Genomic DNA, 22,268 nt, shown 5'->3' on the forward strand with positions numbered 1-22,268 from the left:
GTCTATCCAGCCTCTCCTTATAACTCAATCCATCAACTCCCGGTAGCATCCTAGTAAATCTTTTCTGCACTCTTTCTAGTTTAATAATATCCTTTCTATAATAGGGTGACCAGAATTGCACACAGTATTCCAAGTGTGGCCTTACCAATGTCTTGTACAACTTCAACAAGACGTCCCAACTCCTGTATTCAATGTTCTGACCGATTAAACCAAGCATGCCGAATGCCTTCTTCACCACTCTGTCCACCTGTGACTCCACTTTCAAGGAGCTATGAACATGTACCCCTGGATCTCTTTGTTCTGTAACTCTCCCCAACGCCCCACCCTGATAAATGCGAAGTGATGCATTTTGGTGGGAATAATGTAGGGAGGAGCTACACGATAAATGGAAGAACCATAAAGGGTGTAGAGACGCAGAGGGACCTGGGTGTGCAAGTCCACAGATCTTTGAAGGTGACGTCACAGGTGGAGAAGATGGTGAAGAAGGCATATGGCATGCTTGCCTTTATAGGACGGGGCATAGAGTATAAGAGTTGGGGTCTGATGTTGCAGATGTATAGAACGTTGGTTCGGCCGCATTTGGAATACTGCGTCCAGTTCTGGTCGCCACACTACCAGAAGGACGTGGAGGCTTTGGAGAGGGTACAGAGGAGGTTTACCAGGATGTTGCCTGGTATGGAGGGACTTGGTTATGAGGAGAGATTGGGGAAACTGGGGTTGTTCTCCTTGGAAAGACGGAGGATGAGGGGAGACTTAATAGAGGTGTATAAAATTATGAAAGGCATAGATAGGGTGAACGGTGGGAAGCTTTTCCCCGGGTCGGTGGTGACGTTCACGAGGGGTCATAGGTTCAAGGTGAAGTGGGGGAGGTTTAACACAGATATCAGAAGGACATATTTTACACAGAGGGTCGTGGGGGCCTGGAATGTGTTGCCGGGCAAGGTGGTGGAGGCGGACACACTGGGAACGTTTAAGACTTATCTAGACAGCTATATGAACGGAGTGGGAATGGAGGGATACAAAAGAGTGGTCTAGTTTGGACCAGGGAGCGGCGCGGGCTAATTGTTCCTTGTTTCTCGTTTCAAGGCTTCATTCTATGATCATCTTGCTGGTGCCAGTACAGAGCGAGACTGCGGATAGTTGGGAACCTGTCTCGGGGGCAGGGAATTCATATGGTGTTCGTGTTCGTGGAAGTGGAAATGAATAGGGTTGGGAAGCATTTTCCGATCAGGGCCAGTGTGATCTCCTGGACTCGTTTCGATCGCCTCAGGGGGTCGGAGAGGAATTTCCCAGATTTTTTTTCCCCATATTGGCCCTGGGGTTTTCACTCTGGGTTTTCGCCTCTCCCTGGAGATCACATGGTCTGGAATGGGGGGGTGGGGGTGAGTTAATAGGTTGTGATGAACAAAGCATCACAGCTGTGAGGGACAGCTCGGTGGATAGGATATTGGTATGTAGATAGGCTGGAAAATTGGGCGGGGATCCTGGATTCAGGATTCAATCCTGGACCGGGGAGCGGCGCGGGCTTGGAGGGCCGAAGGGCCTGTTCCTGTGCTGTATTGTTCTTTGTTCTTTGTTATTAACTGAGTAAGTCCTGCCCTGGTTCAATCTACCAAAATGCATCACCTTGCATTTGTCTAAATTAAACTCCATCTGCCATTCGTCAGCCCACTGGCCCATTGATCAATATTGACTAATATTACATGCACTGTAATTGCAACCTGCATTGTACTTTCTGTAATAACAGGTTTTCTGTCTCTCACGAACCAATATTATGCTTGCACTAAAATTAGCTCAGTACACACATTGGAAAAGCAATCACTGACTCTGGCTATTTAACAGAATGCAGATGGCCCACAAAACCAAAGTTCTTATAGACAAGGCCTGTGTCCTCAACACATTACTGCATGGTAGCAATGGCTGGACAAGCTACACACACCTGCGATGCCGACAATACATCACATGGAAAGACAAAGTCACTAATGAAGCAGTCGTATCTGGGACAAACTTGCCAACCATGTTAGCTCTAATCAAGCAAGAAAGGATCTTCTAGATTGAGCATGTGCCCAAGTATATGCGATACAGGAAAGTAACCCGTGCCAAGAGGTTGACAGGGCACCCAAATTACTGTCAATAGACACTCGAAAAATCTCATCATCAATCACCACAAGTAGAAAACTCTAGCTGACAACTGATGCAAATGGCGACACCAGCTGCAGGAAGGAATTTGCCAACACTGCGACATGTGGTTTCAGAAGCTCCAAAGCTCTGCCATCAAGGAGTCCATGATGTGGAGATGCCGGCGTTGGACTGGGGGTAAGCACAGTAAGAAGTTTCACAACACCAGGTAACCTGTTGGACTTTAACCTGGTGTTGTAAGACTTCTTATCAAGGTGTCAACAGAGATCACGCTGCAACACCAGCAAGGAACAAGTTCATTTGTCACACCTATGACACATTGTGTGTCTTTCCAGCATTGTCTTGCTCAGCCTTCAAAAGAAATGCAGCAGATGGTCCCATCTGACCTTACTAAAGTTCTGAGGCTGCATTCCCATCATCCCTCACAGATGGATGGATGCCAACCAGTCAGCAAAATGAAAACTGAAAGCAAATAGTAATAGAGGCTAATTTTTGAACTGCTCATTATGAAGATGGGCAGCTTACTTGACAGGTTAATTACATGAATAGGCTCATCGTGCTGTGCAGAGGAAATAGCTAATCGCTGGAATTTGCCGAGAATTACTCCAAGTCCACTGCTGTGACTTCAATGAAAGCTACAGAATCCCTTCTCTTCATTGTTACAATCGCAGTTGATGTCACTGTTGAGTAAGTCAGATCCCAGGATGGAACTTGGCTTGATAGATGCTGACTTTTACTTCTTGTTTAAATACATGGACAAACAGTCACAGGACTGTCGACGAACTTGTAAAAAAAAATTATTACACGAGCAATGATTAACTATAATACGCTGCTCCTTCACCGCAGATATACCTTTACAGATATACACAGATCTGTAAGGACAATACAAGTTACAGAATGTAGCTTGTATGCGAATGTTCTCAGTCAGTACACAGTCCATGTAAACCCACAGGCAAACTGTGGTCATCCACACCACAACGTTTAAAATTTGTCACTAGTAGGCTTACATTAACATCGCAATGAAGTTACTGTGAAAATCCCCTAGTCACCGCACTCCGGTGCCTGTTCAGGTACACGGAGGGAGAATTTAGCATGGCTAATGCATCTAACCAGCACGTCTTTCGGACTCTGAAACCAAGTGACAGATGCCAACCCAAAGCAACTTCTGGAGATTTCTCATCAAATCAACTCCCCCCCCAACCCTGCTCCCCCCCCACTCCTACCCCTCCATCCCCGCCCCCCCCCCCCCCCCCCCCCGCCCACCCCCCAAGATACTTGTCACACTGAGAGCCAGAGAGTCTCACTGAAACTCTGGCTTCCACACAAGGATTTTCAATTTCTGCTCTCAAAGAACACGTCTTGGAATCTTCTCTGAAACAATGCTTTCTCTCAGATACCTTCACCGAAAATGTACCTCCAGGATTTCAACCCCTCCTTTGGTATTCCTCTGCCCTGGATCGCCAGTATATATTAAGATGTCACAAACCTTTTGATTACCTCAGAGACCTAGCTTCTCGCTGGCTGATTTTAACATCTGCTTTGTACAGCTGTCTCTTTAATTCAGAGCCCTTTCTCTGCACGTTGCTTTAATACTGAACGGGACTTTCATCCTTTGACTTCACAGTCCTCCTGGAACATTCCTCTTTCCCATTCTCTGGGACTTTCTACTCTTTAGATTGGGACTGGCTTTCTGTCTCTGTGCATTGTCCTGCCAGTTCTGGGAGTGCTTGCTTCTAGGTTACCTGGTTCAAACTGAAACTCAAGTGCTCCTGTTTCTCAGTGTGGGCCTCTGGTTGTTAAGCAAAAGCTTAGTTTTTTTAAAAAACCCTGTGTTTGCTTTAGGGGGTCATAAAACCTTATTGCAATGCAGGCAAAGTTTAAAGTGAAAGTAAACTGTTTTTTAACATGAAGCTAAGTTGAACCTGAGTTTGTTCTTAGCTGACAAACACAGGAACAGAAATTAAACCTATACCTTATTTCTAACATACACAATAGTCAGGATTTTGACCACCATTTGTTCAGGCACAAATGGCGATGTGGGCGCAAAACCTTGTGAGAGGCCATAAACCAAGAATCTCAGTGGCAAGAATTTCCAACATGATTGCCCTTGCCCCCTCCATTGATGTATCACAGTTCAAGACCAGCAAGGTTGGGAACCACAGATAAATACTTTACATCTCAATAGTGGGCTTCCCCATTGTATCTTCCCCCCCGCATTTGGATTTTCCCTCTCGCCGATGTTTACAGCAGGTCTGGAGCAACATGAATCAGGTGAAGAGATCATATCATGGCTAAGCACAGTCCCAAATTGGGAGAGGGACGTGCCCAGGCAGTGCACTGGCAATGCCCCCTCACCTCCAGGGGGCGGTGCAAGGGTGCTTCCATGGGAGATGTCCATGGGGGATGGTTGCCTGCATCCGTTGGGGGGGTTTCCCTTGTGCGTCAGGGGTTAGCCAATGTTTGTGGAGCAGGGATTCCCATTTGCATGGGTGGGGGCTCCATGTCCATTGGGGGTTCTTTGTTTTTATTTTTAGTGCTGGAGATTGGAGCGCCCCTTTTGAAAGGCCATATTGAAAGAAATCTGAAAGAGCCTGCCCACCAGCGTGACGGGTGGGGACATGCTTCTGGCTTTGTTTTATCAAAGTGCTGCACACCACTTTACTCGCCAGAGCCAGCACCTTGGGGAAAAAACTGGAAAGTTCCACTGAATACAAATACAAATTACTTAAAATATCTCTATTTCCCAAGATCATACATACGCAGTTTTTCCAACACACTTCAAGCAGAAATACAATGGAAAAGCAGGTTTAGCTCCCAGGAAATGCTCCAATCAATGCTGTTGTGAAGCAATGTTTTGTGTGTGAATGGGCTGGAAGGAAAGTCTTATTTAACTTCGGTCAATAATGGCACCATAACTCAACTTGATAAGGGAAATATTTCCAAATTGCAATCTCCAGTATGGACTTGGTTGTAAAACTGGAAAGATCTTTCTATATTAATGGATTTTTTTATCATACCCAGCTAACACATTGCTGTGCATAACCTTTCTCCTTGAAAAATTTTTATATTCTTTATTTTCCTTTTAAAATGAATTGGCAAGGACCAGGATTGATTGCCGGGAGCTACGTAAATTAGAACTGATCAAAAGCGGTGGCACAGTGGTTAGCACCACTGCCTCAGAGCACCAGGGACCCGAATTTGATTCAAGGCTTGGGTCACTGTCTGTGCAGAGTCTGCATGTTCTCCCCGCATCTGCGTGGGTTTCCTCCGGGTGCTCTGGTTTCCTCCCACAGTCCGAAAGACATGGATGCATTGACCATGCTAAATTCTCCCTCAGTGTATTTGAACAGGTGGCAGAATGTGGCAACTAGGGGATTTTCAAAGTGATTTCATTGCAGTGTTAATGTAAGCCTACTTGTGACATGAATAAAAAAACTTTAAAAAAACCTCAAGACTTACAAACCCTCACAGATTTTTGTCTATTCTTGCGTACCTTGTTGGAATCTCAAAGTTTGCCTCTCTATCAAGCCTGAAGGCAATCTGAAGTGGTGTCGAACCTTCCACTCTCCGCACACCGCGCAATGGAATACTATCCAATCGGAATTGCGTAATGAGATCAAATCCTGAGGGTGTAGGGAAACAAAAGAATAACAGATGGGTTTTTAATCAGTAAGTTGCGCGTTTCCAATATCACCCTGCCAATTGAACTAAAATGGGTTGTAGAACATACATAAGTAATGTTTGGCATCACAACAAAAGGGTAACCATTACATTAATAGATGCTATAGTGCTTAAATGAAAGCTGTGTGAGCTTGTGGTTACAGAATTATCAGCGATCAGCATTTGCTGCCAAGTCCACTGATTTGCAACTTTTTAAAAGCCCTTGAATCACACAGGAACTCTGAAAACCTGCAAATTATGCGGCTCTGAATCAAATAATTCTGTCTTTGCAATGATTATTCATTGTTCATAGAATAATAGAATCCCTACAGTGCATAAGGAGGACATTTGGCCTATCGAGAATGCACCGACCACAATCCCACCCACCCCCTATTCCCATAACCCTCCCCCCTGCATTTACCCGAGCTAGTCCCCCTGACACTAAGGGGCAATTTAGCATGGCCAATCCACCTAACCCGCAGATCTTTGGACGATGGAAGGAAATTGGAGCACCCAGAGGAAACCCACACAGACACGGGGAGAACGTGCAAGCTCCAAACAGACAGTGACCCAAGCCAGGAATTGAATACAAGTCCCTGGCATTGTGAGGCAGTAGTGCTAACCACTGTGCCACCGTGCCACCCCCTCAATATAACATAGTGGCCAGGGCATTGCTCCGAGCCAGCCAGGTTTCTCTAATTTTTGGCAGCAACACATGGTCCTGGGATCGGTCGTGTTGTAAGATTTGAGGCAGGACATCAACCCATATTGGAGAATCCAAATGAAACAAAGGGAGGGGAAAGAAAAATGCCAGAGCAGACCCCAGCAGTGGAATGAGCGCCTGCACAGTAGCTGATAACTTCACCATTAAGCATTTCTTTGTAATCAGGCTTTCAAAGAGATTCAAAATATTTTCATTCTTTTATACTTTGGGGCCGGAATTCTCCCCAAAAAATCCTAAGTGTTGAATTCACTTGAAAACTGGAGTAATTCACGCTGTTTTTTTCAGTGGGAGTTCAGAGAAGAATCGCCCACACTCTGTGCACTGCAGAGGTCACTTGCGTGTACATCATTATAATTCAGTGGGTGGGACCTATCCCCACGGGAGAGGCCGGGAGCATATCGCTGAGTGGGCCTCTGTGCCGATCTCTCAGCAACAAGATCGGTGCATGTGCAGTGGCCCCGCACTGCCAGCCTCCCACTTGCTGGCCAGCTCAATCGCTGCCCAGCCCCGTAATCCCGCAAAGTCGGCCCTTTCACCACCCCCCCATGGTCCGATCACTGCCCCCACCCGATGATTCCCTGGCCAGCCCTGAACCACCACCCTCCCGACCCGCCCTGATTCCCCACACCCACAGTCCCGAGCCCTCCCAACCTTTCCCGCAATCCCGACCACCCCAGCAGGTTGACTCCCCCCACCACGATCACTGGCCTCCCTCCTTCCCCCACCGATCCTGTGTACAGAGCGGCAGCGGGACACCCTGCCCCCACCGATTGGCCCATCAGGCCCCACCCCGTAGGCCCTGCCCCCTGGCGTCACCCTATGGATGGTGGGCAGTGCGAAGCTGCCCACTGGGTGGCATCCCTCACCACCCAACCCTCTGGAGGACTCCGATTGCCCCCCCTCACACCAGCAGGGTCGGGCCGCTAGTTCTCTGAAAATGGGGAGCTACTGTAATCCCTGATGGAGTGAAACACTCCAGGCGGGGATGGAGAGGTTAGTAGGCCTGGAGACTTCAGTCCCAGACCTGATAAAGATATTCTAATGATATTAAAATAGCAATTTAAATGGTTTTTGCGCCCCGCTGCCCACTTCCAGCACGGAGCTGACGCCACCAGAAATCCAACGCTGGGAGACGCTAGCGGGGTGCGAACGCATGCATGAATCCTGCAAATCAGCTGACGCGAGAATCTCCCGGCCCGCTGCGCTAAAAAATTAGCACAGCAGGATGGGAGAATCATGGCCTAGATCTCTGTCAGCATTCGCAGCTTGAATTGACGCATATGTTCCTCCTTAGATACAAGTCATACGCTCTGCTGCAAGTGCTATTCAGAGCATTTCTGAGCCAGTTTTTTAAAACTTAAAACTTGCCTGGCAAATCATCTTGTCCAATCCTAATATTAGGACACACAGTGCTTTCATCCAGACCATTGTAATTAAGTCTGTCTTCCACTGCTGGATAAAGGAAAATATAATTAGTCCAATGGATGGTACATTAAAGTTAACATTTAGATACAAATATATGATATTCACATTCAGTGTAATTGTAAAATTAAGAGGCAGAATATCCATAGAATCCCCACATTGCAGAAGGAGACCATTTGGTCCATCGAGTCTGCACCGAGTCTCTGAAAGAGCATCTAACTCAGGTCCACCTCCTGGCTCTATCCAGAAGTGTGCAGGTTAAGTGGTATGGCCATGCTAAATTGCCTCATAGTGTCCCAAGATGTGTACATGAGATGGATTAGCCATGGGAAATGTGTGAGGTAATGGGGACAGGGCGGGAGAGAGGGCCTGGCTAAGATACTGTGAGTCGGTGCAGACTCGATGGACCAAGTTACCTCTTCTGTACTGTAGGGATTCTATGGTTCTATCTCAGTAACCCCCTCACATTTACCATGGCTGTTCCAAACCTGCACAATATTCTGCGTTCTGGTTCAATTGCAGGTAATTAATCATCTCATCCAGGCTGGCGCTTTTGGGATGGCATGGTGACACAGTGGTTAGCACTGTTGCCTCACAGCACCAAGGACCCAGGTTTAATTCTTGCCTTGGTCATTGTCTGTGTGGAGTCTGTACATTCTCCCTGTGGTCTGCGTGGGTTTCCTCCGGGTGCTCCGGTTTCCTTCCATACTCTAGAGATGTGCAGGTTAGGTCGATTGGTCATGCAAAATTGCACTTTAGTGTCAAGGGGGATAGCAGGGTAAATATTTGAGGTTACGGAGATAGGGTGTGATTGTGTTGGTACAGGCTCGATGGGCTGAAAGTTTCCTTCTGCACTGTAGGCTTTCTATGATTTTTCCTTGTGGTACTGAGGGGCTGCTGAACTGTCAAAGATCTCACCTACAATATGAGACATTAAACCAGACCCCAATCCACTTACCCACTCAACTGGATGTTAAGGATTTACTATTTGAAGGAAAGACATTTATCCTGGTTTTGAATGGCTGTATATAAATGCAAATTATTTCTCTCTTTATTTAAATGAGAGTATTTTTTTAAAAAGAGGCTGAGAGGTGAGAGCAGTGCATATCCTTTGTAATTATTGGTCAAGAGGGATGTTTGTTGTGGAGAACGGAGGGACTATAGATTTATGGAAGACTAGATGGGAATTAATGTTCTTTGCAGAAAATGGATGAAAGATTTGTTGAAAACTAGATTGAAATTAAACAAAGAATCTCAATGGGATAAAGTCACCAGCTGGAATTATAAAAAAAAATGATTTTTTTTGCAAATTCATTAGTGAGAAAAAAACTGATTTACAATCCAGACAGTACTGGGGAAGGTGAATTTGATTTGATTTATTATTGTCACATGTATTAACATAGAGTGAAAAGTATTGTTTCTTGCCCGCGATACAAAGTATACCATTCATAGAGAAGGAAATGAGAGAGTGCAGAATGTAGTGTTACAGTCATAGCCAGGGTGTAGAGAAAGATCAACTTAATGCAAGGTAAGTCCATTCAAAAGTCTGACAGAAGCAGGGAAGAAGCTGTTCTTGAGTTGGTTGGTACGTGACCTCAGACTTTTGTTTCTTTTTCCCGACGGAAAAAGGTGTAAGGAAGAATGTCCGGGGTGCATGGGGTCCTTAATTACGCTGGCTGCTTTGCGGGGCCCTGGGAAGTGTAGACAGAGTCAATGGATGGGATGGGATGATGGATGATGGATTGGGCTACATTCACGATCTTTTGTAGTTCCTTGCGGTCTTGGGCAGAGCAAGTGCCAAACCAAGCTGTGATACAACCAGAAAGAATGCTTTCTATGGTGCATCTGTAAAAGTTGGTGAGAGTCGTAGCTGACATGCCAAATTTCCTTAGTCTTCTGGGAAAGTAGAGGCCTTGGTGGGCTTTCTTAACCATAGTGTCGGCATGGGGGGACCACAACAAGTTGTTGGTGATCTGGACACCTAAAATCTTATAATGTTCCACAGACTAGGTGTCCTGCAAAAGTAGGAGCAGATGCAATAAGTGGATATAAGCACAATGTAGCTGCAGGTAGTCTACAAATGGGTCAAGTTTTTGATGCAAGACAAGGACTGGCTAACGGATGGCAAGCTTTTCCTTGTATCTTATCCCAGAATACTATCTGTAGACCCATGACAATAATAACCTCAAAACCGGGAGATTCCTAGAGACTGGATAGATATGAGCATATGATTATGTTAGAAATGCGTGTGCAATTATTTGGAGCAACGAGTGCATTTTTCCGCTAACTTCACCAAAAGGCACAGCCAGATACCATCTGCAAAAACATATGATTAATCAGGAATTAAAGATCATCCAGATGTAACTGGTAAACATGACCTCTGCCCTGGGGGAAGGGAGGCGCTAAGGAGTTTCGCAAATTTCTTTCCCCTTATTGTAGGCAAGCTGCAAGTGGTCTTTTCCTGCCTGTCATTTTTGCATGTTTATAATAGTTTCTGCAGCATCACAGCAGTTGAATGCATTCTTATTAAATGACATTGGGGCAGCACAGTGGCATAGTGGTTACCATTGCTGCTTCACAGGTCTAGGGATCCAGGTTCAATTTCCGGGTCCCTGGACCCAATTTGCACATTCTCCCCATGTCTGCGTGGGTTTCCTCCAGGCGCTCCAGTTTCCTCCCACAGTCCAAAGATGTGCAGATTAGCTGGAAAATCTCAGCAGGTCTGGCAGCATCTGTAAGGAGAGAAAAGAGCTGACGTTTCGAGTCCAGATGACCCTTTGCCAAAGCACCTGCTGCCAGACCTGCTGAGATTTTCCAGCTTTCTCTCTTTTGGTTTCACATTCCAGCATCCGCAGTAATTTGCTTTTATGCAGATTAGCTGGATTGGCCATGCTAAATTGCCCCTTAGTGTCCCAGGATGTGCAGTTTAGGTGGATTAGCCATGAGAAATGTGTGGTGTCCTAGGGATAGGACAGGGGTGAGGGCCTGGGTAAAATAGTCTGTCAAAGGGTCGGTGCAGACTCGATGGGCAGAATGGCCTTTTCTGCACTGTTGGGGATTCTATGATGTCTCACTTACTGCACAATACTGGAGACCAAAGCACTGTCTGTAAGGTCGCCAAAGTGAAGATATACAACTTCACCAAGAACTCCTCCTGGTTTTTCCTGTTTCAAGGCAAAATTAAAAACAAAATGTCAATGTTCAGAAACCATATATAAGAACATCACAAGACACCTTATCCATATCCAGGGAAACATGCCTGTAAACCAAAAATACCTTCATCATATGGACTTGGATGATAAAATATTAATAAAGGAGTTGGCTTCAAGGGAACAAGTTTAGAAGGGTGGAAGAAAAGCAATTAGAGCTATTTATTATTTGCATCATGATGGCATTAGCCACATTTTTGGACAGTTCATTGGAGTCTGATTTAGGACATGCTTGCAAACAAAGAAAAATAAGTTTGTCAAAAATATTCTCATGAAAAGAATACCCATTTATTTTTTTACAATAATGTTTGTGTAATAAATAAATGCTGCATCACTTGAAATTTAATCTACAAGATACAAAGAGACTCCTATTTTTCATATACTGTTACTTTGTGCAAGATTATGGAGGGCCATGGAATTAGAACATGTCGGGGCAATTCCCCTCTTTAACTTTCAAATACCGGCTGCCTTGTGAGGACAAACACAACAGAGCATCAGTATTTTATGTGGAGGCAAGGGATTGGATGGAATGGCAACATGGTGGATAGGATAAGCCTGCTATTGAGTTACTATATTCTTGGCAATTGACCAAAAGCATCTCTGAAGCATCTCTCCCAGTGGGGGTAATGAGGGCAGAAAATAAGCAATTTGTCCGTCATTGTATATAGGTCGATACTTTAAAAAATTTACAATTGCCTTAATTAGGTCTTTATGTACCCTCCTGTGTTGTTGCGCTCAACATCTGTCCAATACAATCAGAAGAGCACTTTCTTTATGAAACTATTAAATATTGTATACAATGCTAAACAATGAGTTATTCAATATGGCGTTTCTCTATTTTATGAGCTCGTTAAGTCTCTCAACTAAATGACAGTTTTGCAACTTCCTGCTGCCATCTATTGTTCTGGAAGTAACCGACTCCTCATACTTTATATTTTTAACTCTTGTATCAATCTGACCTACTGTACCCACAGCAAGGCCGATAAAACTTTGGTGAGGGCAGAACCTTCCCGATCTTGCGGAGACAGGTTTGGAGGTGAGACAACTTCGACAATGGCACCCCAACACTTTCCAGCCTCTGAGTCATGTTGTAGGGCAGGTAACTATCATCAATTAAATGCATTTCTAAAAGCAAATTAATGACACCATTGAGATCTTCCCAACAATGGACATTGAGACCGAAGCTCAGGAGGTACCTACAGGCAGCCTCCCCAGTGTCAGGCTAGTTGGTGCCAGTGAAGCCTCCTTTAATTCCAACACCAAGAATTGTTGGTGCCAGATGACCACAGCTGCGGTCAAAGGCCATTGTGTGGATGGGTTGCCCCTCAATACTGATGGCCTAGCAGCTGTGGCCATACTCACTTTTAACAACTCAAGAATTGTTCAGAGGGTACCTCCATCTTAAGGCAGCCTCATTGTCTCTCGTCTACATCAGCAGCACCCTCCCCTGGTAGGAAAAAGTAGAACCAGAGGGCACAATCTTAAGCTAAAGGGACGATCCTTTAAAACAGAGATGAGGAAGAATTCCTTCAGCCAGAGAGTGGTGAATCAGTGGAACTCTTTGCCGCAGAAGGCAGTGGAGGCCAGGTCATTGAGTGTCTTTAAGGCAGAGATAGATAGGTTGTTGATTAATAAGAGGATCAGGGGTTATGAGGCAAAGGCAAGGGAATGGGGATGAGAAAAATATCAGCCATGATTGAATGGCGGAGCAGATTCAATGGGCCGAGTGGCCTAATTCTGCTCCTATATCTTATGGTCTTATGGGATTGCCAGCTGCCCACAGCCTGAGCATTCTGATTGGCCCACCGCTTGTGCAGACCAGCTGTCACCCCAGAGCCAGCCTCCTGATTAAGAAGATTGCACTTGCGGTTGGCCCTTGGATGCCACTGGGGTACAGACCCATATCATGCTTTCTAAAGCTTATATATTCCAAAAGGAGAAGATTCTCCCCTTAGTGTCCACATCTGGAAGCAGTGGTCCAGATGGTACCTGACCAAGAGTGAACTTTTAACTCAAAGAAAATAGGATCAAGTAGATGCTTAAAGTCAGAGAAATCGCATGTCTACAAATAGTCACTTGGGAGTATAGAATTTGAGTGCTGTTAAAAAAAAGACACGCTTTCAAAGCTTTTCATCTTGAACTCAGCAGGACAGATTTTAAAAATGTTGAATTTCAAAGGGAGCAAAAATTTATACTGCATGAGGAAAGGCTACTGATTGTTTGGCAAGCTAATCCTGATTGGTCGAGGCATTGCAATGGAAAATACACAATTTTCCCTCATGATCTTGTTTAATTCAAAAAAGTTGCAATGTCTGGGCATGTTCCTTCTGCTTGCAAAAGACAGGACACTGAAAATATGTTTTGCCTACCATACAGATGATTAATGTAGTATATGAATTTCAGTGCCAGTCCAATGTCAGATACGTGGGCCATATTTCCTAATAATTAATGGATTGTATCAAACAGCAGGTCCTTTCAGCTGTTCACAATAAGCAGAGTCTTGAACATACTCAACCAGCCCATGCTTGCATGACCCAGAATAACGGTTAACGTTATATATGATTCCACAATTGGACAGCACTTGCTGAACAATTCTGAGTGTCTTAGGAATTACACTAATGACCAGTTTACGATTATTAATAGGGATCACAATGAAGCTTAGGCTTGCTAGAAGCTACATCAATTCATATGCAGAGTTCTGTCCTCTGCATGTTAAAAGAAAAATGTCCATGCATTGTATCTTTTTGAATTAAACAAAAGCATGGAAAACTGTTGATTCCATTGCTTTCTCTATGGCAAGTTGACATGGCAAGCTATCAGCTCTCTTTGAAATTTGACATTCTTGCATCTGTCCTGAAGATCCATGTTGAAAAACTTCCATGGCATGTCCTATCTATTCAGCAATGTTCTGATAAATAGGTTTTCTGACACAAACCCACATATGATTTGCACATTCTGCCTTTAATTAAGGTTGGCATGAGGGTGGGTGACCAGCCATGCCAAGGATGCGTGGTGAAATATTAAATATGATAATGAAGTTGCAAGCTTCTAGGTCATACCTGAGGAGCCTCCACTATTGGGCACCCACCCCAACCATAACCAACTACACCAACAATCTATATTCATATTTAATGCAATGTACATCCCAAAATGTGTTTATCACAGCATCCAACCCCGCCCTGAATCCTGGCAGCCCCTAGAGTTAAAACAAAATCCACAGTGTATGGAAGAATCCCAAGTTGTGAGTTTTTCATGAATTTCTGACTGACCTGCTTCAGTTAAGTAACAATTCCCCGATGCAAGGCTCTGAAGTAACACTTCCACATTTTTGAATTCCACATCCCATTAGTCTTTTTGCACCGATGAAATACTGTTCGCTTTAGTGACTTGTGTACCTGGATAACCAAATCGCTTTGCTCCCCCACTATACCTGGTCTCTCACCTCTAAAAAAAAATCCTGATTTGTCTTTCTCACATCCAAATTAGTTGGCCACATTAAATGCAATCTGTCATAGTTGCATCCAATTCATTTGGTTATGACCCTTTTAAATTTCCTGCTCCCATATACATAAATTGGTGTCTCTAATTTAGAGTAATCTGCAGTTTGGATGTAAACTCTCTATTCCTTTGTCAAGTCTTTAATGTATTTTCTGTAAAGCTAAAGCCACAGATTGCTGGGGAACACATCCCACCAATTCAAGAACATTTACTTTACCTCCATTCTTTAACTTTCATAGAATCCCTACAGTGCAGAAGGAGGCCATTTGGCCCATCAAGTCTGCACCAGCTCTCTGACAGATTATTTTACCCAAGTCCTCTCCCCCAGCCAATCCCCATAAACCCTTACACTTAGCATGCTTAATCCATCTAACCTAACCTACACGTCTTGGGACAAAAAAGGGTAATTTTACCATGGCTAATCCACCTAACCTGCACATTTTTGGATTGTGGGAGAAAACTGGAGCACCTGGAGGAACCCCACGCAGACATGAGGAGAACATGCAAACTCCAAACAGACAGCCACCCAAGGCTGAAATTGAACCTGGATCCCTGGCACTGTGAGGTAGAAATGCGAACCACCGTCCCACCATGCCACCCATATACTGACCCATGTAACAAATTCTCCATTGCTGTGTGTTTATTTTTACAATAATCTCTGTGTAGAACCTTATCAAATGTCTCTGGACATTCATGTAGACAACATCTATAGATTCTTACCTATACACTGTTAGCACCCTCCTCAAAAACTCAACGAGAGTAGTGAGACATGACCTACACTTCATAAATCTATGCTGACTTGCTTTGATCTGTTGTTATTTGTCCAAATGCATAGTCACTCGAACAAGTCATAAATTATTAACTATTAATAAAAATAATAAATGAACTATTAATATCAGCACTTTGAGATACATTTATATCAACAAGGATTTAAACTTTCTATGTAGTCCTGAGACCCCATTGTACACACATATTCAACCAGAAACATAAAAGCATGGATACCCCTGTTCCATTTGAGTCCTTGTCAGTATTATTTGTATTATTCAATGTCCACAATTCATTACTCTCTACCAAATAACTTCTATTTAATAGATAGATGTTTCTCAAAAGATGATGGTATGTTTAGTCTTTCCAGGTCTTTTTGATTTGATTTATTATTGTCACATATATTAATTTACAGTGAAAAGTATTGTTTCTTGTGCGCTGTACAAAGCATACCATACATAAAGAAGGAAAGAAGAGGGTGCAGAATGTAGTGTTACAGTCATAGCTAGGTCCTTGATTATGCTGGCTGCTTTGCCGAAGCAGCAGGAACTGTAGACAGAGTCACTGCGTGGGAGGCTTTGTTCACGGCCCTTTGTAATTTCTTGCAGTCTTGGTCAGAGCTGGAGCCATACCAAGCTGTGATACAACCAGAAAGAATGCTTTCTATGGTGCATGTGATATATGACTATAATACAGGCTGGAATATGTAAAAGCAGCATGTTTAGGAGGGAAGAAAATGTGAGTTTGCGGCTATGGTTTCGAAAGTGCTCTTCTAATCACTATTTTCATTATGTCACATTTGGGCCTGTTGTAGGCTAATTGATAGAAATCAATTGCTAGGATTAGTTAACAATCCATTATGGTCTCTATATATCTGTTCTGCAGCTACCAGGACAATAGAGGGCAGCTAGCTGGATATTGATCTTGTTATCTTTTCACAATTCCTCTGTTCCTGCGTGGTGGCCTCCCATCTTCGCCATGACAACTGTCAATATCATCTTAGGCATAAATTAAATGCACAAGGTGGCAAATGTCAGCTTCCTACCAATACTTAAAGAAATAGCAGGAGCACATGCCAAGTCTTCTCAATCATTCACACAGAGAATTACATTGAGAGCCACTGTTCATGACTAAATTCAAAGCCAGCCTCTCATGAAACAGAGGTAAAGGAGACAAAAAAATAGATGGAGAAACAGCAATATGAAATTTAAAAACAAGTATCCCAGAAACTCGCGAGACGATTAATAACAGGAAAATCTGATTGTCTGCAGTTTCCATTTTATAAATCAGTTTGATTCAGATGGTTTCATATAATGATCCAACTCTCGCTCTGTTTAGACTCAACCATGAGAGTTTGAAGTGGACGTTCATGACAGAGAAATAGGCCATCAAATCCAGGCAGTCTCTATGGCCCGCTTAACTTCCACTTGAACAAGTGCCCCTGATCATACTTATCTGCTCTGTTCCAAAATCCCTTTCTCCCCTTTCCCTTCATCCAGCTATACAATCTAAATGAAAATCTGACAGAGTTTATGCCTCTGGAATTGATCTGAAATTGGTCTACAAACAGAAAGTTGGATTGAATACCAAGTCTATGATTTCATCTAATCCTACAAAAATCCACCGTCTGTTGTGGCGAACCTTTAAACTTAAAGCCCGTGTGTTGATTTCTTGAAACAGAAATGGAAGAAGTCTTGAGAAGTCACAATAGTTTAAACACCAACTTCTGAAGCTTACAATTGGACTTTTTGAACCTAACTTGAATTTTGCTTTGGATTCAAATTAAACAGTCTGATCAGAAAACATAATTATTTATGGTCTTATCCCGAATTAGCACACGTCATTTTATTTATTATTTCACATCCTAACGTTCTATATATTGCATTTACCGGGTGTCATTTCTTGCTTTCGATGGTAAACTAAATGTACATTCGATTATGGTGCTTTATGAATTCGCCCCATATATTCTTTTTTGACAATACCAATTGTGATGGGTTAAAGCATCTTTAAGTCGAACCGTGATCCTTACGAAAATAGTCCTGACCCATATTAAATCCTGAAATCCAGCCAACGTTCATTGAGTACGTCTATTTATATTTTAGACAGCATGTTTTGCCGCAATTATATATGAGGTCAAACGTATTAATTGCAATTGATCATCAAAACCGTTATGTAGCATAACACAAGTTGTTAAAATTGTTTGGAGATCCTACCTCGATCCATGGAACAAGTCCAAGCCCATTTTCCTCTCGAACTGGAAAACAGGAAAGCGGGTGAGAAAAAGTACAGCATCAGAAGGCGAGGCTTTGAGAAGCGACTCAGTTGCGCCGTGCAAAGTTGCGGAAGGACTGCAGTCGCAGGGTGATACTTAGTTGAAGTTCTGCCACGCTGCCCCTGGCAAAAGCTGGGAGCTTAATGCGCCATCCCATTGGCTCTCAGTTTCATTAGGAGACTTGGCTGGCTCCAACTTTTCTCAATAAACTCTCCCTCCTCGGTCCCAACACGTTGAGTACAAAGGTAGCCAAGGGAAGGTTTTAATTTGCTTCCCTTTTATGATACACTGACACGGTTATAAAACAGATTCTTCGTCCACCCTGCAACCCAATTTCTGTTTAATGTATGGAAGAAATTTCCTTTTGATCAGAGACTGGGGGAAAATAACATTTGAGTAATTGGTGCATGTTGAAGAATGTAAGTGGAAAGTAAATTAGGTTTGAATAATTTGCAATTAGGTAGGGCATGTTGAATTGAAAAAAGGACTAACTGCATTTATATAGCGGGGGTGGCACGGTTGCACAATGGTTAACACTGCTGCCTCACAGTGCCAGGGACTCGGATTTGATTCAAGGTTTGGATCACTGTCTGTAACTTCTCCCTGTGCCTGCGTGGGTTTGCACGTTCTCCCTATGTCTGTGTGGATTTCCTCCGGGTGCTCTGATTTACTCCCACAGTCCGAAAGAAGTGCTGGCTAGGTACATTGGCCATGCTAAATTCTCCCTCATTGTACCCGAAAAGGCGCCGGGGATTTTCACAGCAACTTCATTGCAGTGTTAATGTAAGCCTACTTGTGACACTAATAAATAAACTTTAAACTTTAGCACTTTTCTTGATTTCAGGATGTCCCAAATTGATCCAGAGACAAATCCCATTAAGGTGGTTGTGGAATTTAAATTCAATTAATTAAATAAGTCTGGAATAAATAGTAACGGTAACTGTGAAAGGCCTGGATTGTTAAAAAATTCACTCATGGTCTTCAAAGAAGGAAATCTGCCTTACATGGTCCCATCTACATGTGACTCGAGAGCCATTGCGGTGTGGTTGAATCTAAGCTGCTCTCTGAAGTCGTCTAGCAAGCCATTCAGTTGCATAGGGAAGGAGAGTAAATTCTGGCTTTGTCAGTGATGCTCGTGTCCTGTGAATGGATAAGCCAAATCAACCTGAGAGAGCAGACAGAGTCTCTGTTTAACATTTCAATTGAAAGTGGCACTCTGACAGTGCAGCACCCACTCAGCACTGTTGAAGAGATGTCCTGCTTTCACATCTTGTATACCTATCAAATAAAGTTGATTGAATTTGAACAATGTTGATCTCCTATGCTTTGCAGAATACCTCCTGTCAGTCTGCATACATGACCCCAATCTTCCAGTTGCTTCACATTTTAATTTGCCATTTTGACGAAGTCCCACATGGGAGAATGACTGAGAAGGTTGAAGCACATGGAATTCAGGGAAACTTGGTGAGATGGATCCAAAGCTGGCTTAGTAATAGGACACAAAGTTAATGGTCAAAGGCTGTTTGATTGACTGGATGCTGGTGTCCAGAGGCACACCACAAGATTCAATGCTGTCTTCCTTATTGCTTGTTATATACTTAAATGATAAAGATGATAATGTGGAAGGCATAATAAGCAAGTTTGCAGATGACACCAAGATTGGTAGTGTGGTTAATAGTGAAGAAGAAGGTCGTAGGTTACAGGAAGATCTAGATAGGTTGATCAGATGGGCAGAACAGCGACAAGATGGTACTTAACCCTGATAATTGTGAGATGAGACACTTATCCATCACATTTAACCTCTCCGACTCTCTACCTTATCCGAGACCTTCCCTTTTACTCTTCCTTCCCCCTCCTCCATCTCCACAGAACATAACCCATCACATTTCTGCCCTCTTGAATTCTGAAGAAGAATTATTATTGGCTCAAATATTAACTCTGTTTTTCCCTCTACAAATGCTGCCAGACCTGCTGAGCTTTCCAGCACTTCCTGTTTTTATTTTCAGCGCTTCCTGTTTTTATTTTTGTGAATTTTTTTGGGTTTTCTATGATTTACTGTGGATATAATTTCAACAGTATAGTAGATTATGCTGCACTAAAGCTCACTACAGAAATCCCCAGTAAATGTAGGAGGAAGAGAAGTCTGAGGCAAAGGATTTGGGGAAGTCTGAGGCAAAGGATTTTGGCAAAGGATTTGGGAAAACCCATCTAATTCACAAATGTTCTTGAACAAAGGAAACCGACCACCTAGACTATATGTAACTCCAGGCCCACAACAATGTGATCAGTTCTAAATATGATGAATCCTGACTGAAATATAATGGGAGGTGGTAGATGGACCAGGAAATCTGGATCTGTGAAAATTCATGAAAATATTGACCATATTCATGTCAGTAAATAAATTAACCATAAAATCGGCAGCAATGCACAGAAAAGAGCTGAGATCTCAAGGTAGGCAAAAGGAATCTCTATCAGATTCATCCGACCCAGGAGTGAGAGAGATGTGTTGCAATGTATTCACATTTTGAACAGGCTGGAGCTATAATTGAACTAAAAATTGTTTAGAGTGACTGGCCTTATTAAGACGGCGACTAGCTCAGCCACGCATTATAACAAGCTCACAGATTTTGGTCCCGATCTGTGCTCAGTTAGTTGACCTTATCTGAGTTGGTGGCAAGTATCATGTAATTAACTCATCAGCCATTATAATGAGACATAAGGTCAGCAAAGGAGGTCACTCATGAATGGTCTGTGGCCCGTGAAGAAAAAGAAACATGTGTGACCATCAGATAGACAGGATCAACGTTAGCAGTGACTTGCCCTCCCATTATCCCTCCTATAGCTCAACAACGTCACTGTTTGAAATCACACACGTGGAATGGTAATTTGTGTACTGTTCCAGAGGTGGAACTGCATCACAACAAGACCTTAATACTTTCAGGTAATAGGAAGTAAAGGAAAAATACTTGCAGAAGGGAAAAGGATGTGGCAACAATAATCTCTTCAAACAAAACAAAGGAGATTGTCATCAACTTCCTGAAGTGTAAAGGAGAACATGCCCCTATCTACATCAATGGGGACTAAGTAGAAAGGGTCAAGAGCTTCAGGTTTTTAAGTGTCCAGATCATCAACAACCTGTCCTGGTCCTCCCATGCCAACACTATAGTTAAGAAAGCCTACCAATGCCTTTACTTTCTCAGAAGACTAAGGAAATTTGGCATGTCAGCTACGACTCTCACCAACTTTCACAGATGCACCATAGGAAGCATTCTTTCTGGTTGTATCACAGCTTGGTATGGCTGCTGCTCTACCGTAAGAAACTACAAAAGGTCGTGAATGTAGCCTAATCCATCATGTAAACCAGCCTCCCACCCATTGACTCTGTCTACACTTCCCGCTGCCTCAGCAAAGCAGCCAGCATAACTGAGGACCCCATGCACCCCGGACATTCTCTCTTCTACCTTCTTCCGTCGGGAAAAAGACAGAAAAAGTCTGAGGTCACGTACCAACTGACTCAAGAACAGCTTCTTCCCTGCTGCTATCAGACTTTTGAATGGATTTACCTTGCATTAAGTTGATTTTTCTCTGCACCCTAGCTATGACTGTAACACTACATTCTGCACTCTTTCATTTCCTTCTCTATGAACGTTATGCTTGATCTGTATAGTATGTAAGAAACAATATTTTTCACTGCATGTTAATACATGTGACAATTATAAATCAAATCAAACCAAATCAAATCAAATCAGGATTGTAAAAAGTTGTTAGTATGAAAGGAAAGAGGAATTTAACATCATAGAGACAGTTTTATGCAATAGAGGGCAAAACATTGAAGGCCAATAAGAGAAAAAAATATAGAGCAGCATGGTGGCACAGTGGAGGACGGCATGGTAGCACAGTGGTTAGCACTGCTGCCTCACAGTGCCAGGGACCCTGGATTAATTCTGGCCTCAGGTCACTGTCTGTGTGAAGTTTGCACATTCTCCCCGTGTCTGCATGGGTTTCCTCCGGGTACTCCAGTTTCCTCACACAGTCCAAAGATGTGCGGGTTAAGTCGATAGGCCATGCTAAATTGACCCTAGTGTTAGGGAATTAGCAGGGTAAATACGGGGGGTTATGGGAATAGGGCCTAGGTGGGATTGTGGTCGGTGCAGACTCAATGGGCCAAATGGCCTCCTTCTGCACTGTAGGATTCTATCCATGAAAATACTCTGAAACATTATTCTTTGGCCCCCGTGGGAAATCAAAATCTGTTCAGAAGGTCACACGGACCAAGTGATTTCTACAAAGCCATCTATCTTCTACATTATGTGATTTCTGCCAATTCACGAACTCCTCAGCTCCTCCTTGAAGTCACAGAAAGAGTTAACACCTACCACCACAGCCAGCATTGTATTCCAGAGGCTCACTGTTCCCTGGGAAAAGAAGAACCACCAGACATCAAGATTGACACTGCTCTCATCCAGTATAAGCACATGTCCCCTGGTCCTCCCAAATCATTGACCAATCCATCAATAGACAAGCTGTTTAATTACTTTATACATATCTTTCAGGTTTCCTCCAAGCCTAGACCGTTCTC

General features: G+C 43.4%; 1 protein-coding gene across 1 annotated transcript in view; it reads right to left on the reverse strand.

Annotated features, from left to right (window-relative positions):
* The window catches only part of col9a1c (collagen, type IX, alpha 1c), a 138,802-nt gene extending 120,715 nt beyond the window's left edge, over window positions 1-18,087 (reverse strand). Inside the window, exons 1-4 of the mRNA XM_078217022.1 lie at window positions 17,631-18,087; window positions 11,024-11,109; window positions 7,892-7,975; window positions 5,633-5,762 (exon numbers count right to left, since the gene is read on the reverse strand). Coding sequence (XP_078073148.1) covers window positions 5,633-5,762; window positions 7,892-7,975; window positions 11,024-11,109; window positions 17,631-17,659 — 329 coding nt within the window. The 5' untranslated portion in view covers window positions 17,660-18,087. The remainder of the gene's footprint in view (window positions 1-5,632; window positions 5,763-7,891; window positions 7,976-11,023; window positions 11,110-17,630) is intronic.
* Between the last annotated feature and the right edge of the window lie 4,181 nt (window positions 18,088-22,268).

The sequence above is a fragment of the Mustelus asterias genome, chromosome 7 (assembly GCF_964213995.1).
Source record: "Mustelus asterias chromosome 7, sMusAst1.hap1.1, whole genome shotgun sequence".
Lineage (NCBI taxonomy): Eukaryota > Metazoa > Chordata > Chondrichthyes > Carcharhiniformes > Triakidae > Mustelus > Mustelus asterias.